Here is an 18080-nt window from a genome sequence, read left to right as displayed (position 1 = left end):
CAATCCATCCTTCAAGGCCACTGTAGAATTCTCCCAGACAGAATTCATCTCTTCCTTCTCTATGCTCCCTCAGCAATCCAGTCCACACTTAATTTATTGTAGAACATATTTCAGTTGGTTTGGGACAGTGGTTGTCAGAGTGTGGTCCCTAGACCAGCAGGATCAGTGTAACTGTAACAAGTGTGGGAACTTGTTAGAAATGCAACTTCTGAGGCCCCACCCCAGAGCTACTAAATAAAAAACGGGATAGATCCCAGCAATTTAACAAGGTACTAAAATCTCCAATCGGTTTGGTGTCTCCTTTGCTAAATCTTGTTCCTTGAAGGCAGAGAGAGGTAAGTCCTGAGCACCTAGCCTGGCCCAAGCAGTTGGTGTGTAGTCAGTAGTGAATGAATGAAGGCAGAGCACTTTGGGAATCTTTAACACCTTGCAGATCATACCATGGACCCTGCACTTTCACTGGATACATATCCATGGCTCCCTTTCATTTTGATCTTGCCTAGCCTTAGACCTGAGCTGACAGTTCTCTCTCTCCTCCTTCATCCTGTCTGCCTCACTCCAAGCCAAGCAGAGACCTCTGTCCTCAGTTATACTGCAGATGTTACCAGTGACTAGTAGAAGTGTGATGGCTGGCATGTTTGTCTCTGTCTCTACACGTCTTTAAGTTTCATGAAGCACTTGGCACAACAATGGCTGTCCATCTCCCTACAGTCCAGTCATTTGGCAGCTGAAATTTCTGGCAGGTATGTGGAAAATACCTTGACGTCACCAGAGTGACGGTGAAGTGATGGGGTGGATAAAGGAGAGAGAGGAACAAAAGATTCCAAAGCAGCCTGATGTAATGAGGTAACATAACAGTATAAAGATAATAGGATTTGGATTTGGGCAACTTGAGTTCAAATCCCAGCTCTTCCAACAAGTAAATGGGAACAAAATATTTAACCCTATCTGCAGTAAGGTTTCCTCAACTACAAAAATGGGGATAATATTGTCCTGCCTTACAAGTAGCGAGAATTAAATTTGGAAGACACACACAAAATGCTTCTCATGATGCTAGCATAAAAGCCTTCATACCAGTTAAGTTTTTGTGAGGATTATACTGGCTATAGCACTTATCACCCACCCTAAACGACGTTATGTTTTTTCCAATAGTCATGTATGGATGTGAGTGGACCATAAAGAAAACTAAGCTCCGAAGAATTGATGCTTTTGAACTGGGCTGTTGGAGAAGACTCTTGAGAGTGCCTTGGACTGCAAGGAGATCAAGCCAGTCAATCCTAAAGAAAATCAGTCCTGAATATTCATTGGAAGGACTGATGCTGAAGCTCCAATACTTTGGCCACCTGATGCAAAGAACTGACTCCTTGGAAAAGACCCTGATGCTGGGAAAGATTGAAGGCAGGAGGAGAAGGGGACAACAGAGGATGAGATGATTGGATGGCATCACTGAGTTGATGGACATGAGTCTGAACAAGCTCTGAGAGTTGGTGATGGACAGGGAGGCCTGGTGTGCCGCAGTCCAGACATGACTGAGCAACTGGACTGACTGAAATGGTACCCAGATGAGTGAGTTTTAAAATATGATTTTATTTTTTTTTAGTTTTGGTTGTGATGCGTCTTCCTTGCTGCATGGGTGTTTTCTCTAGTTGTGGAGTGCATTTCTCAGTGTGGTGGTTTCTCTTGTTGTAAAACATGGGCTCTAGGGCACACAGGCTTCAATAGTTCCAGTACGTGGGCTGAGTAGTTCCAGCTCCTGTGCTTTAGACCACAGCCTCAATAGTTGTGTGCACAGGCTTAGCTGCTCTGAGTATGCGAGGTCTTCCTGGATAGGGATTGAACTAGTGTCTCCTGCGTTAGCAGGTGGATTGTTTACCACTGAGTCACCAGAGAAGCCCCAGACAAATGAATTTAGAAGTGCCAAATCTCGGACTTCCTGGTGGTCCAGTGAAGACTCTGAGCTCCTAATGTAGGGGGCCTGGTCTCAATCCCAGGAACTAGATCCCACATGCTCCGATTAAGACCCAGCAAAACCAAAAAAAAAAAGTACCAAATCCAAAAGTGGTATGTGTCGTTAGATTTGCTGTGGGGACAGAACTGCAGGCCTGAACAGAATGACATGAAAATGCCAAGGGCACTGTTTCATGAATTTTTCAAGGGGTGGGGGCAATACCACCAAAGCTGAGTTGATCTGGGGCAGAGGGCAGAGAAGAAGCAGAAAGGCTAGGAGCCAGACATTACTCAAGGAAATACTGATCTGGATCAGATGGGCTGACAGTACTCAGACAGACTTATAAACCAAAGCCAATGGTCTCTAAGGTCTTTGCAGAGAAGCTACACAAAATACTATGATTTTATTAGCAATCACAGGTTATCATTTTCCACAATATTTTACACTTATCCTGTTTCACATGAAGGAAGACTCATTCTAATGAATTACCAAGAATATACCTTAAATAATACTTTACCCCCCCCCAAAATTAAGTTAAAATGCACTACATAACAGTGCAGACACAAAGAGCAGCTGGCAATTTAATACATGAAATGATGCTGAATCAGTAGTGCTGGGGAACCTATTTGGCTTTCCAGAAGGTGATACACTTTGCTCATCTTTGGTCAGTCCCAGAGCAGTATGCAAGCTGAATAGCAGATATGAACTAAAAACGCTAAAACAGACCAAATATGACCAATCTAGAGTCAGTTTTACAAGGAAATGCTCAGCCTCTTCTCCATCACCAGTGATCGGCCACAGTTCCTACCCCTGCTGTAGTACTATCATGAGGTCAGACCTCTTCCACCAAGCAGCCTCCAGGACTCCACATTTCCTTCTTGGGAGCTGGCAGGTGCACAGAGAAAAGGTTACTTGCCAGGACAGATGGTACCAGGTGGTGGTTGTCCTTGTAAAAGAGCTCTGAAACTAAAAGACCATCACCTAGGCCATGACTACCTTGTCAGGGACAGAATTTAGTTCTTACCTCTATGTGAAAAAGGGCTCATATTAGAATCAACCATGGGAAACTGCCTGGCAGTCCAGTGGTTAAGATGTGGCACTTTTGCCACTATAGGCCTCGGTTCAATCCCTGGTCAGGGAACTAAGATCTCACAAGCTTTATGGCACCACGAAAAAAACCAATTGTGGTTAATACCCTTAGAAATACTGTTCTCGGATACTTCCACTCCCGGCTTTAGAGGAAGCTATGGAACAGACATGGCCTCCCCCAATCCTGGGCTCAGGAAGACAGAGCCATTGGTATTCACAAAAGGAATTTAAATTCTGACCCAGGACTCTCACAAACCTGCTTCAAGTGAAGGAAGATGACTCCCAACGTGACTGACAGGAGCCTCAAGTTAAATCTCTTCCAGGACCAACAACTCACTCACCACTGTGAAGAGAATGCTTACAGCAACCTGGATTTTCTAAAAATCAGGTGCGGCATGACAAAGGTGTACCCATGACTGACTTCTTTTCCACAGACTCAAGTACATGTGCTCATATGTGCACACACACCAGGGCTGAAGCTTTTAACAAGAGGGTCTCCAGCATATCTTTCTGAGATGCTTAGTTGATGGGGAAAACAGACTTCGTATTATCTGGCTGGTGAAAATGTCTTTAGCCCCTCCTCCTAATCCTTGCTTTTACCCTAGAAGACGAGCCATCTATCCCCACTGAGCAAGGTGCTGGTCTGGTGCCAGGGCACTCTCATCAAAAGGCGTCTTTGATGTTCTTGAGCTGGCGCACAGCCAGGTCTACAGGGAGGCTGAACTTGAGGCTGCTGAGGCGGCTGAGCAGGTTGAGGGCGCTCTCAAAGCCTGTGTGTGCCATGTAGCTCCAGGGCTGGTAGTGGGGCTCGATAAGCGACCCTGACTTGCAGATGAGGTTCATCCAGGACACGAGACGCTGCTCATTCAGCGCCAGGCACACCAAGGCCTTCAGCTCTGAGTCTGCACTGCGCTTGAAAGGGTCGTGCTCCGTCAGCACCATGTGGATGGCTGTCAGGAGGCTCTGCTTGGGCGTCACCACAGTGCCTCCTGTGACAGGCAGGGCGAAAGACTGTGAGAGCTTTCGGGCTGGGGATTCCACGTACGCGCGGCCGTTCTTAGCGTGGTAGTACTTTACAAAGAGCTCCCAGGGGTGCATGGCCTCGGGGGACGAGGAGAAGGCAGGCAGAAGACAGGCGATGGGGGCCATGACGAGGCTCATCCCTGGTGAGGGGGCGTACAGCCCGTGGGCCAGCAGGTCCCTCACAGCCACTGTCAGCTCCTTCCGCACAGCCATGGTCAGCTCGTCCTTGCCTCCCAGAGAGAGGTCCTGGAGGCTGGTGGAGCTGATGATGTGGTCATGCGCCTGGTGTCTCAGGGCAAGCAGCTTCACCCTGTCTACTGATGCCTCCAGCCTCTTCAGCAAGGGAGAGTAGTCCCTGTCGCCCTGGCCCCTCGGCCACAGGGGCTGCGGGATCTGGCCCGCGGCACACCCGAACTGGCTGACGGCAAAGATCTGCAGCACTGCCAGCGCTCGCCGCATCAGGTGCAGCCCTGTCTCCCGAACTCTCTTCACATCTTCTGCCTTCGCTGCGTAGGAAACACAGTAACTCATCAGTGAGAGGCTGTAGTGGTCAGACGTGCCACCTATAGCTTAGAAGCTGAGATTCAGTCTGGCTTCTGACCTACAGTACAGGTCCTGCATGAAGCTAAGAGCCACCCAGGATGGCACTGGACTTAACCTATTTTGGTTAATAACAACTATTTTGGGATATAACTCACATAACATTCAACTGACCCATTAAAAGTGTATGATTCAGTTTTGTTTTTTTAATAATCAGAGTTGTGCAACCACCCTCTCCCAAAGAAACCATGTAGCATTGGCATTTTCCATTCCCCATTTCTCCCCAATCCCCAGGCCCAGGCAACTGCTAGTCCACTTTCTCTCTCTCTAGATTTGTCCATTCTGGAAGCTGTACTTACTTTTGCTGTTTCCTGGAGGCAGTCTGCTGCTGCCAGTTCTGCTGGAGTCACTTCCTGTCTTCCCACTAGCCTTGCACTCACAGTGTCCACTCCCTGTCTGTAATGGGCTTCCTACTTCATCTGCAATCAGAGGTTATGAAGAGAAGACCCTTGTTTAGCCTCATTTTGGCAGGTTTTTAAAGGAGAAATACTATTTACTAGTGCCTACCGTGTGACAAGACTTTTACAAATAGTATTTCATTCTGTGGAACAGTGACTAGCAATATACTAGCTGACTCAGTAACTATTTGCTCAGGGCAGGAAACATGAATCATCATTTTATGGAGGAGGAGAGCCAGACTAAAGAGGTTAGGAAACTGCCTACCCTTTTTAGTCCATGAAGGACATGAGGTTGGTGAACAACAGGGCTGAGATTTTAACTCTATGGTTCTAAAATTCATGTCCTTTCCACGCCACTGTGTTGGCTCCCTTACCAAGTGATCAAACCTCTTTAACAGTTCATCAAGGACTGACCCTATTAGGTGTTAGTACTCAAAAATACATATAATTATGATGGCGTCCAGCCATCTGCTCTGACCTTGGATGAAGTTGATGAACATCTCGAGGTCTCGGATCTGAGTTTTCAGCTGCTCAACCAGCTGTTCTTTCACTCGGGCTGGGTTGACGATTTGAGCCACAGCAGCATCCACACGCTGTCGAAGCTCCTCAGTGGACAGTGAGCTGAGGTCCTCATTCAGATTCATGTCCAGTTTCTTTATTAACTCATCAATGATCACCTACCAAGACCAAAGCCATGAGCAGACCCTTTGGAATTTTCAGTGAGAGGGTTAGGGAGAAGGAGAATCTTGACTAGTTGCCTTCCTTCTATCCTTAAATGGAAATCAAATCTGTGGACAAAATGGCGCAACTGCTGATCAAGGTGAGGGCACAGGCCCTTTACTTCTCTTATAGACATAAGGACACTTGATTCCAACAGAATGGCTCTTCTTGCTGCAAATTTTCTACCTGGCCAGTAACCTTCACTTAGGAGAACAACAGTGTGAATGATCCAAAGTGGCTGATGATCCTAAAAGCCCCAAAAGTAGATTCCCTCATGGCCTTCAAGAGAATAAATACAGATTTCCCCTAGTCTCTAGACCTTCTCATCCCCCTTTGCGCTATTCTAGGCAACTAAAGGAAAAGCTCTGCAAAATACTCAGGCATGTTACGGCCAAAATATTCCAGTGACAATATGAGGAACAATGTGAAAACCATATAATGTATAACTCCAGCTGTGCCAGAAAAAACAGCCATATCACGGCTCCAGGAAGACAAACACACAGGAGAGGCTGTATTCTGACCAGCAGATTTACCTGTCTGCCCAGGTGTTGCTTTAATATATACAGCTTTAAAGTCAGGAGTCCTGGAATATTTCTCAACGGGTGCTGGGGGAAAAAACTAGTTTATAAAACTACTATGAAGTGCCCAAGTAGAATGGTTTTAATGATCAAATGAAAGAAATTATTGTTGTTATTATTATATGACTATTAATAATAACCACCACCACTTAAAAAAAAAGGCTCCATCATCATATTAGAAAGTTTTGGCACTTGTGTTTCCATGAGTGAATAAAGACTGGTCCCAGGTAGTAGTAACATTTCCCTTTGATTTGGGCCAGTGGTGAGGCCGAGGGTGAGCAAGCTGGGGAGGGCTATCCTGTGAATGCTGGAAGGGACAAAGGAACCCGAGGCAGTAAAGGAGGAGCCTCAAGGTCTGCTCACCCGCTGTCTTTCCAAGACCACGGACTGTGGAAGGGAGTCATAACTGCCCTCTTGATAGGCAAATGTTTCCAGGTCATCAAGCTGGGTTTTGAGCTGCAGGATCAGTTCTTTTTGCTTCTCCCTTTGGGTTTCCAGACGTTCCCGTTTCTCCTGCTCACTCTAAGAAAGGAAAAGATTTAGGTCGATTTCACAGGAAAAGGAAAAGTCAGAACATATTAAGAATCCTCTTAAGCCAACAACAACTAGTAAAATGTAAAATGCTCCCAAGTAACCCAAATGAAATACAGAATTCATGCTGCTGCTGCTAAGTCGCTTTAGTCGTGTCCAACTCTGTGCGACCCCACAGACAGCAGCCCACCAGGCTCCCCCATCCCTGGGATTCTCCAGGCAAGAACACTGGAGTGGGTTGCCACTTCCTTCCCCAATGCATGAGAGTGAAAAGTGAAAGTGAAGTCACTCAGTCATGTCTGACTCTTAGCGACCCCATGGACTGTAGCCCACCAGGCTCCTCCATCCATGGGATTTTCCAGGCAAGGGTACTGGAGTGAGGTGCCATTGCCTTCTCCAACAGAATTCATGAGACTGACTACTCAAAAAGAATTATTTCATCCAGGTGACTATATTAAATGTGTGTTTTAAGAATTTCTCCTTCACTGGAAATAGGATATGAATACAATGGAGCCTTTTGTTAACACTGCTTCCCCCTCCCACCCCACAAAGTTCTAGTTAAGATTGACACAATTTATTTCATCCAGGAAGCCTTCCAGGAATTAAACATGCCATCCTCCATAGCCAATTCTCCTGAACAGTTGTGGCAGCCAAATTGTGCAAGAGAATCTGGAGGTAAGGGTGTAGAGAAAGGCTTGGTAACTCATAACTAGTTTTTTAAGGTCGAAGCTCCTCAATATATTGCAAAATCAAATGAATAAATGCAAGTGCCTAAGGCAGTGAAAAAAAAATCTAAAGCCAAGTAATAGGGATGGGAAGGTAATAAGTTTTCTTTAAAAAAAAAAAAAAAAAAGGCTGGTAAGGTTCCCTAAACAGTGACTCCTTTTTTCACTATTGGCCACTGGGTCAGTTCTTCATTTAAATGCTTAAAAATCCTTTGAAGAGGTTCTTCCCTGGTGGTCCAGTGGTTAGGCGTCTGTGCTTCCACTGCAGGGGGTGTGGGTTCAATCTCTGGGGAACTATGATCTCAAATGCAGTACTGTATGGCAAGAAAACAAAACAAAAACTCTTTGGAGAGGTAAAGTCTTGCCAATATGCTCTCAAAAACTGGTTCTTCCTTGCCTTACTTTTTTTTTTTGCTGCACTGTGCAGCATGAGGGATCCCTACACCCGCTGCAATGGGACTGCAGTGTCTCAGTCACTGGACTGCCCAGGAAGCCCCTCCCTTGTCTTTCTTGAGTATAAAAAGCAAAAGCAGCAAATTATTTGCAGGTGTAACTCTGCATTTTAAACTAGATATCTATGCTACTGCTAAGTCGCTTCAGTCGTGTCCGACTCTATGTGACCCCATAGATGGCAGCCCACCCGGCTCTCCTGTCCCTGGGACTCTCCAGGCAAGAATACTGGAATGGGTTGCCATTTCCTTCTCCAATGCATGAAAGTGAAAAGTGAAAGTGAAGTCATGTCTGACTCCTAGCAATCCTGTGGACTGCAAGCCTACTAGGCTCCTCCATCCATGGGACCTTCCCGGCAAGAGTACTGGAGTCGGTTGCCATTGCCTTCTCCTAGATATCTATAGGATATTAAATTTAATCTTAAAATGGTACTTACCAAGGCCTCCAGAAGTAAGGTATGAGAGAGAACAAATGAAAAATAACAAATTAACTTTTGTTTAGCTACTTAAAAAAGCAAGCCTCTTGCTTTAGTTTTGTCCAATAGAAAAGCAAGCCTTTTCTCAGGGGATACTGCTCTCCAATCCTTTCCAAAAGTTGCAGTTTTTTTTCTCAGAATCCTGTTCTCCCCCACTGAATGAAGGCCTAGATATCCTTTAAGAGGTTTCCTTGATTTCCTCAGGCAGAACCGACCACATCCTCTGTATTTTATATACACTTTTATGCTAGCTCATGTTACATTTTAAAGATCTGTGTAGGAGTCTGTCTCCCCAGTTCTATGAACTCCTTAAGGGCAAAGGCCTTGATTGTACCCCCAGGGCCAAGCTCAGTGTCTGGCACAGGGTAAGCTCTCAGTATACATTTGCTGTATGTTACTGAACTCAATCATGTTCAGAAGGACACATAACTAAATACTGAACTCTTATGTTTAACTGGCCCAAAGGGCAAGAAGTAGCAAAATTTTGTTTTCACTGTAAGCCTTCCCAAGCTATGAAATCCAAGAAGAAAGAAACCAGTCATAGATACTGATTCCATTTTCATGAGTGTATCAGCTGAACGCTTCACCTGCGACGGTAATTACTGAGTACCTATCTACGGGAGTATGGGCAAACAAGTTTACTAGGTGAGAACAATGAGCTCTGGTGCAAGACAGGAAATAACAAATAATTTCCAGTATGAAGTGAGATAAAATACTGGTTAAAAAACCTGAAAAACTGAAATCAATACATACTAAATCATTTGGTTCAAACACATCCCCGCTTTGGTGCTACTTCTTCACGTGTCAATATACGCACACAAGACTGCAGCTGCACATCAGGTGTTTGATCTCAAAACTTTTTTTTTTTTTTCTGCTGTACCGTGTCTCCAAAAGTAAAAACGAACAGCCAAACCTCCACAGAGAACCTTTGGTGCTCCTCACTCCTGAACAGAGCCCAACCACAGTAATTCTATCCTATTTGTTCCTTAAAAGCCTGGCAATTTGGGGACTTGTGCAAGGAGCTGTGGGTATGTGGAGAGAAGGGTGGTACAGCAAACACAGGATTGTACTGGAAACATTCAGATTAAAATAAGCAAGTCAATATCTGCTACTGATAAGTCTTCTTGGCTAAAACCAATTTTAGTGGGAAGAAAGCCACATGTGGATTGTAACCTAAACAATAAAAAGGCGGGGAAAAGAAAGCCCAACAAGCTACAAGCTATCTACAATTATGCATTTACAGAGGTTCAAATACTGTAAGGAAATGTTGCCTGTGGATGTCATACAAATTCTCAGTACTTAGTGTCAGCTAACTGAATGAATCTTGTCACAGCTGCCAAAGGTGCTTCCTTCAGAATATCTAGTTATTAAGTAGGATGGGAAGGAGTTTAAAAATACCAGCATTAGTAAATTTATATTATCAGGAGTCGTGTTTTTTTCAATTACTGAGACCTTACTGTTTACCAAAGCTCTCACACAGGAGAATCTGAAGATAAAAGACATTCTCTAGATTCTAGGAAAGCACAGATAAGGAGTAGATCTAAATTTCCATGGATTTCAATTCGCTTGCTCTTCGCTAACCAATTTTCTCAATCCCTGGGGTCGGGGTATTCTATCAGCAAACGTGCTCAAGACTTAGGTACTGGAAGCAATGACAAGGTGAGTGGGAGCAGTATTGTTTCAGCTGGTTGCTCTGCTGTCTGAACACTCTTCTCGCTCATCCCTCTTTTGCCTTTTATGTCATCACACCTGCATCTCTTTCCACACCTTTGGTGGACACCTCTCATCATCAGCTTCCCAGGCTTCTCTGTCTGGTCTCTGTCGGGTCTCTTCTGGGACACGCACACCCACCTAGACTAGCCGGTTCTTCACCAGTGCTACCTGCTTTCGAGTTAACATCGCCACCCACCCAGCCTTCTATTCCCATATCCCTCGGGGCCCGGCCCCAGCTGTTCACCTGGTCTTCGCCCCGTAACCGTGGTCGGTCCCCCGGCAGCCCGTCGCCATCATCGCTGACGGGGTCCTCCGAGCCCCCGTAACCCAGGACGTGAGGGCAGCCGCGGAAGGCGAAGTCCTCGAGCTCGCGCAGGAGGCGCTGCTGCTCCGCCGGCGCCCCGCGCACCACCTGCCGCAAGCGGAACTGCACCTGCGCGAAATGCGAGGACAGCGCGAGCAGCGCAGAGTCCAACCGCCGCCTTTCGGCCCGCAGCCGCCTCAGCGTCCGGCCGGGGGAGTCCGGCGGGGAGCCGGGGACCACTCCGGGCTCCTCGGCCGCCGCCTCTTCGGAGAACGCCGCCGCCCCGGGCCCGGCCTCCGCCACCGCCCCCACTGGCGCCCAGCGCACTGCCTCGCACGGCGGCAGCGACTCCTCTTCCTCCTCTTCGTCCTTCGCCTTTGGTCCAGCGCCCACCAGCCCCGTTACCGGGTCCGCAGCAGCTTCGACAGCCGCCATGTTTCAGGAAACGCCGCCGCACGTCAGCCGCGCCCCCCTGCTGCCATGGCAACGGCGCGCCAGCTGGGAAACCCGGGTAGCGGGTGGGCGGGGCTCAGACGTCACCGAGTTGAGACGTCACCCGGGGCCCGATCTTCCCTGGGTGTTTAATTCTGGTCAGTGGTTTTTTAAATTGCGAGCCTGGTTTGTGTCGGGCACTGAGTATACTGAGCATTGGAGAAACAGGTGAATGAAGCCAGGACAAGTCCATCCGTGTGTATCGACCTCTAGCCCTTCCTCTGGTTTCGGCTGGCGGGTCGTCTGTTCCTAACGTGTATATTTCTGGAGACCCCGAGATGTGAAGGTCTGCAGGGACTGTGCTCTCCCAGAGACCCTTTAGAATGCGAATCCCTTGGCTTAGGCAACGTGTCCCGTTCCTCTAAACCCTTTCCCCGACCATATAAGGAGAGGCAGCTGCTGGGGGCGTCCCCAGGATCTAAAGATAGCAGCCCCTACCTCGGACTCCAAACGCCGCAGGGCAGCGGGAGCAGCCATGGCACGGTAAGTGCTTCTGGCCGCCTCTTTCACTAGAGAGTCGCTTCTCTATGTTTTCTGGGCGCTCCAGGTTCTGTGAGGTCCCAAGGGAGCCCTGGACTCCGGGTCTGTACCCTTGGGGTGGTGAAGAGAAATGTGACCTGAATGTTCTCCATGTCTCCCTTACCTCTCTACTCTCTCACTTTTCCGCTTCTTCTCAGGTTCCCCCTCACCGCACACCCCAATCCTGTCAGCCCCGCTTCCACTCCCTTCAGTCTTATTTGACCCGCTTTGACCGTGCTGTAGCATAAAACGTCACTGTGTTTTTCCCTCCACCTTCCCCAAATTCCCTGCCTTCCCTCTGACACGGCTATGAAGCCCCACCTCAACTCCTCTTCAGGCAGCATGCCCGGACCCTGTGGTACGACAGGCCCAAGTATGTGTTCATGGAGTTTTGTGTTGAGGACAGCACGGATGTTCACGTGCTCATCGAAGACCACCGAATTGTGTTCAGGTAACCCCCGCCCCCCTCCCCCTCCCACTTCCTGGGAATCTTTCCTTTCTCTGCTGCCCCCCACTTTCAGCCTTCCTCATCTCTTTAGCAGTATTGTCTCCTCAGCTGCAAGAATCCTGATGGAGTGGAGTTTTACAATGAGATTGAGTTCTATGCCAAGGTGAACTGCAAGGTAAGGGTGGGGTGGAACAGTAAGGACTGGATGGGAAAGCTGTTTGGGAAACTGGAGATTCATTCTAAACCTCGGACCCTAAAAGTGAAGCTCTATCTGGCAGGACTCCCGGGATAAGCGCTCTGGCCGCTCCATTACTTGCTTTGTGAGGAAATGGAAGGAGAAGGTGGCCTGGCCCAGGCTCACCAAGGAGGATATCAAGGTGGGTGTGTGGGAAGTGGCTGCTTTTTCTCCTATGTGCTCTGTGTACCCAGGTACCCAAGTTAGGTCTGGGAATCAGCCTTGGCTCCTTTCCCACAAACATTCTGTTACTCACCAGGTCTTGCCTATTTGACCTCCTAAATAATGCATTAAAAAAATTATTTGTCTGCATCAGGTCTTACTTGCTGCAGGCAGGATCTTTCATTGGGGTGCATGAACTCTAGTTGTGCAAGGGCATAGTTGCTCTGAAGCATGTGTGATCTTAGTTCCACAACCAAGGATGGAACCCATTAACCACTAGATCCCCAGGGAAGTCCTCTCCTAAATAGTCTTGAATCCATGATTTCATGTCTTCCTAATTCAGGCTCTATCCATTTCTGGGTGAGGTTTGTTGCATATTTTCAGCCCTTCTGCATTCAAAATGGTCTGTCCAAAACATACATTTGACCCTGTCACTTTTCTTCTTAAAACCCTCCTGGTGGCTTCTGTTCCCCTAAAAGTTGAAAATTGGCTGCCTGCTAGCTGGATCTGGCTCTCAGATTTCACTTTTAGCAGTCTTCTCAGTGTTGAAAATTATTTTGAAGGGTTACTTACATTTAAAAATGTGGAGATTTCACCTCTTGGCCAGAACCACCATCTTCCAGTAATTCACCAAAATGACCAACAGGGAAAGAGGAGGGGCACCCGCTACATGTTCTCTAGGCCTTTTAGAAACATGGAGTTGTTCCTTTGGCCACATACATGTGAATCTACAAGGAAGATGATGTTGTAGATCTAAAGGGAAGGGGCACTGTTCAAAAATGAATACCCCACAAATGTTACAATTGGAACATAGCAACACTGGAAGAGTCTACAGTGTTACCCAGCATGCTGTTGGCATCTTTGTAAACAAACAAGTTAAGGGCAGGATTCTTGCCAAAAGCATATTAAGCATTCTAAGAGCTGAGGTAGCTTCCTGAAATGTATGAAGAAATACGGAAGGAAGCCAAAGAGAAACGTCCTTGAGTTCAGCTGAAGCACCCGCCCGCCCTGCCTAGAGAAGGACACTTCATGAGAACCAGTGAAAGGGAGCGTGAACTGTTGCAACCCATCAACTAAGGTGTAAAGAAAATAAAATACCTGGATTTTTTTTTTTAAAGGAGAGATTAAGAAAAAAAGAGAGATTTCACCTAAAAATCCAGATTCTCAACTTCTCTTGGAGACTGAAGACTCTGACCACATTGGTCTAAATTCTCAAATGCCTGGAGTTTGAGCTTTAAATAGGGCATGTGCTCCGCTTCACTTCACTTCTTTTCATTGTCTCTCTGACATGCTTAGGCATTTGAATGTGTGGCTTCTGCCGTTTGGGTTGAAGTCTCAGCACCACAGTGCAGTGTGGTATATAAGCTTGTGATTTTGCTATTCCTGCCTTCTGCAGCCTCACACCACTTTACTCTCTGCCTCGGACTTCACATTTCAGCCACAGCAAACTGTTTGCAACTCTTTTTCATGCACCAGGCTATTGTTTACCTCTTACTGTGCCTTGTTCCTAGAAACTCTCCATTATCACTACCTTTGCCCACCTAACCCCTGCTCATCCTTCAAGGCAGAGCCCTGAAACCCCAAGAAGCCTGGTTCCCCATACTACCCCCTAAGCCACTGTCACACTTTCCACACTGTATTATAATTTATTTACATTTCCCTTCCCTACTTCTTTTTATAAATTTATTTTTATTATTTATTTGGCTGTGCTGGATCTAGTTGTGGCATGTGGGATCTTCATTGTGGCATCATTCAGGATCTTCTGTTGTGGTGCCTGGACACTCTAGTTGAGGCGTGTGGGCTGCAGAGCATGCAGGCTTCAGCAGTTGTAGCTGGTGGGCTTAGTTGCTCCATGGCATGTGGGATCTCAGTTCCTCAATCAGAGATCAAATCTGCATCCCTTGCATCGCAAGGTAGATTCTTAACCACTGGACTACCAGAGAAGTCCCCTTACTTGGCTTCTTGATGGCTGGGACTTAGTATTAAATGTTTTAATAATCCTAGTGCCAACCTCAGAATCACATAGTATGTGTTCAGTAAACACCTGTTCAGTGAATGAGTGAACAACTTCTTTCCCTGTCTAAGCATGGGAACCTAGAGTATCAGCCTCCAAGAGTTGTCTCTGATTCCAGGGAATGCAGCTTTGTTGACTCCTAGGATGCTTTATGATACAGTTACCTTTCTAGATGTGTTATCTCTCTAGTCAGTCTGCTCCTGGAGGGCAGAGTTTATGCTTTTCCATCCTCTACAGTGCCTGGCATCGTGCTTGGCACTTAGTAACTTCTTGGTCAACCTTTGCTGTTGCTGCTGCTGCTGACATGGCAGCCCAGAGGAGGGGTTAGTCAAAGGGGAAAGATGATACCCCCAATGACTCCCTTTCCCCCAAACATGCTCCCACACATGTCCACACTCACCTATGCACCTCTGCTGCTGCCTTCCTGACCTGGGACTCTGTGTGCTTTTCTCCTGCAGCCAGTGTGGTTGTCTGTGGACTTTGATAACTGGAGAGACTGGGAAGGGGATGAAGAAGTGGAGCTGGCTCAGGTGGAGCATTATGCAGAGGTAATTCCATTTTCTGCCCATCTCAATCATTTTTGGTGCCCCTCCGCACACACTCAAGGATTGTCATCAACTGTGCTGTGCTCTGCTTAGTCACTCAGTCGTGTCTGACTCTGCAACCCCATAGACTGTAACCTGCCAGGCTCCTCTCTCCATGGGGATTTTCCAAGAATACTGGAGTGGGTTGCCATGCCCTCCTCCAGGGTCATCAGGCTAGGCAGAAGTATGTGAGCTTCCCTGCTTATTGGTGTGGTAGTCTTTATATGTTTTGCGCATTGTTTAGTAGGGATGCAAGAAATGAATATTCTGTCCGTGAAACTATAAACAGATTCATTCACTGTTTAGAGTAGAGCCTGTATTCTGAAGAAGTTTGGCAAAACGTTTTCCTACTTTTCTGTAATTCTTATTCTCTCTTCTGTTTTCTTTACATATCTGTATTTTTCATGACCCAGACAGCTTCAGGGGAAACTCAAACTATGCAGTCTAAAAATTCACATCACAAAATAAATCACTGTTTCCCAATAAATTGCACATTGCATAAGATATTTGGTTTCAGAATTTCAGCTACTATTTATTCAAGTTGCAAAAACACTAATAGACACTAACCCAGATTTGTTAGGGTGTGTATGTGTGTGTGTTTAAATTTCCTTTTAAAAAGGGGATCAATGTACTTTTCTCCAGTTATTCCAGTGTTATAGGGGCTTTAAAACTGGGGCAACTGTTTGCCTGGGGCCATTTTCCGGTGGTTCATTGATACGCAGGTTGCTCTTCCTTCACTCCTCTTATCTCCTGTGACTCCTCTTCTCTTCCTACCAGCTTTTGAAAAAGGTCAGCACCAAGGGACCACCCCCTGCAATGGATGATCTGGATGTAAGTAAAGCCTCTTCCTTAACCCTTCATTTTTCTTTCTGTCCTTAAAAATAAACATACTAGAAAGGTCCCAGTCTCTAGCATATCATAATTCTCAGTGCACGTTAGCCAAATCTGAATTTGACACAGGAGGTCAAATGTCCTTCTTTAATGCTTTAGAAAGCCCCAGAAAGCCCTTCCTCCTTTCCATCTCTTCCCTTCTGCTTCTCCATTTTAGAGCAGGCCTGGCCCTGTTTATTATCTTTACAGCTGTAAGGACCAGTTGTTGAAATTCTCATATTAAATGATTCATGGCACAGTGCTGCTTAGAGTACCAGTGGCTTATTTTATCATCCAAAATTTAAATCCTTCTGTGTTAGGCTCCCTAGAAGTTGTGTGATTTAGAAAATCACCAAAGAAAACTTTGGACGGAGTTACAGGGAGGGACGGAGAAGGCAATGGCACCCTACTCCAGTACTCTTGCCTGGAAAATATCATGGACGGAGGAGCCTGGTAGGCTGCAGTCCATGGGGTCTCTAAGAGTCGGGCACAACTGAGCGACTTCACTTTCACTTTTCACTTTCATGCATTGGAGAAGGAAATGGCAACCCACTCCCGTGTTCTTGCCTGGAGAATCCCAGGGACAGAGGAGCCTAGTGGGCTGCCGTCTATGGGGTCGCACAGTCGGACACGACTGAAGCAACTTAGTACCAGCAGCAGCAGCAGGAGCAGCAGCAGCAGAGGGAGTGAGCAGCTTTTGTGAACACAGATGTCCACTGCAGACTCTACAGGTGTTTCTGTCTTCTTTTTTCTCTAGGATGATTCTGACAGTGCCGATGCAACAAGTAATTAACTTTCTGTGACAGCAGAGCTGAAGAGGAAGCTGTGGCTATCGTCTAGTCACTCTAACAAGCCAGGACTTGCATCTCTGTCAGCTCCTTGATAGTGTACCAGCGTCCTCTGAGATCTCTGAACTTTCCTAGAAGCTTTTTATTAAGGGTCTTCCGTCATGTTTTTTTAAATTTCTTCCATTGCTTTCATTTTATTTATTATTTGCCGTGCTCTGCAGCATGTAGGGTCCTAGTTCCTTGACCAGAAATTGAACCTGCACCCCTGCATTGGAAGTGCAGAGTCTTAACCACTGGACTGCCAGGGAATTCCCTCCTTCATGTTTTATTTTTTTTTCTTAGGCACTTGATATGTCTGCTATATCAGATGGCAGGATAGGAGAGGAGCAGACAGATGGGGCCTTTGACTTCCTACGGATTGGCCATAATCTTTGTATTTGTACTCATCAAGGCTTTCTTGAGTATTTGAGCCTGTGTGTGTGTATGTCTTAAAGTAAAACCCACAGAAACAACATATAGATTATAATAAATCTCTAGGAACTGTTCTCTGTCTCTTTCCTTCTGGTACTTCTTCCTCCTGGAGGCAAGCCTCTTCCCCCTCTATAGCTCCTTTCCAGTGGAGAGGTGGGTGTCAGATGTCCTGGCCCTTACTGTCGAGATTGGAAGAACAAAGATGTTGGGAGCAGACTTGTAACCAAGCTGAGGAACTTTTCCATGCCCAGACCTATGTTCTGATCTTCAGAGCAGGATCCAGTCTTTCATGGTATGGCTAACACTGCCATCTCTAGCATCAGCCAGAAACCCACTTCAGCTTCCTGCATACTCCAGAAATATCTTTATACTTTTAAAGCTAATTGTTACATTAGTTAATGCCTATGTCTCTTTACTCCTCCATTCATCAGCTACCCCATTCATCCATAAACATTTTTTGATTACCTAATGTGTACTTAAACTGTGACTTAAACAAAATTCAATACCCAGACCTTGCCCTTGAACTCAGGGTAAAGTACTGAGATTTGTTTAGAGAAACCAAAATTTATATCAGTAATTCATGGACTCAGTTTAAAAAATTAAATGTATAGAAAGGTGTACAATGTAAAGTAGGATTTGTATTCTCTTAATAGCTGTAACCACTGTTAATAGTTTCTTCAATAAACATATATCTATATATATTATAAATTATATAATACCTATAATTTATATAATTATATATAAAACAATATATAACATGTCTGGAACATAAACAGTATCCTGTATTGTGTATATACAGTACAATATATATTAAAATTTAACACATGCATGGGCAAATGCAGTGTGTCCATGTGTAGTGGGGCTCACACTATTATATATATCTTGCACCCTGCTTTTTTTCACTTAATATATATTGGAGTTCTTCCCAAGTCAGTGTACATAG

General features: G+C 46.0%; 2 protein-coding genes across 4 annotated transcripts; one reads left to right on the top strand and one right to left on the bottom strand.

The window, feature by feature from the left end:
• Positions 1-2317: 2317 nt before the first annotated feature.
• Positions 2318-11011, bottom strand: RUNDC1 (RUN domain containing 1). The gene is made up of 5 exons (XM_004012954.6): positions 10495-11011; positions 6720-6878; positions 5537-5735; positions 4960-5079; positions 2318-4566 (listed from the first exon to the last, which is right to left on the bottom strand). The coding sequence occupies exons 1-5, from the start codon at positions 10987-10989 to the stop codon at positions 3701-3703; spliced, it is 1839 nt and encodes a 612-aa protein (XP_004013003.2). The 5' UTR covers positions 10990-11011; the 3' UTR covers positions 2318-3700.
• A 108-nt stretch (positions 11012-11119) lies between these two features.
• On the top strand, positions 11120-17211 carry PTGES3L (prostaglandin E synthase 3 like). Of its 3 annotated transcripts, XM_012186142.3 has the most exons (7): positions 11120-11529; positions 11903-12016; positions 12122-12188; positions 12292-12390; positions 14883-14972; positions 15786-15839; positions 16636-17211. In XM_012186142.3, exons 1-7 carry the CDS (start codon positions 11522-11524, stop codon positions 16669-16671), a joined length of 468 nt encoding a protein of 155 aa, XP_012041532.1. In that variant the 5' UTR covers positions 11120-11521; the 3' UTR covers positions 16672-17211. The 3 variants fall into 3 exon arrangements, with proteins under 3 accessions (XP_012041532.1, XP_042111928.1, XP_060251688.1); XM_042255994.1 differs by lacking the exon at positions 15786-15839; XM_060395705.1 differs by having other exon boundaries at positions 15786-17211.
• The last annotated feature ends 869 nt before the right edge of the window (positions 17212-18080 follow it).

This window comes from Ovis aries, chromosome 11 (assembly GCF_016772045.2).
Source record: "Ovis aries strain OAR_USU_Benz2616 breed Rambouillet chromosome 11, ARS-UI_Ramb_v3.0, whole genome shotgun sequence".
Lineage (NCBI taxonomy): Eukaryota > Metazoa > Chordata > Mammalia > Artiodactyla > Bovidae > Ovis > Ovis aries.
Note: the sequence above shows the minus strand (reverse complement) of the source record. Positions and strands in the feature narration are given on the sequence as shown.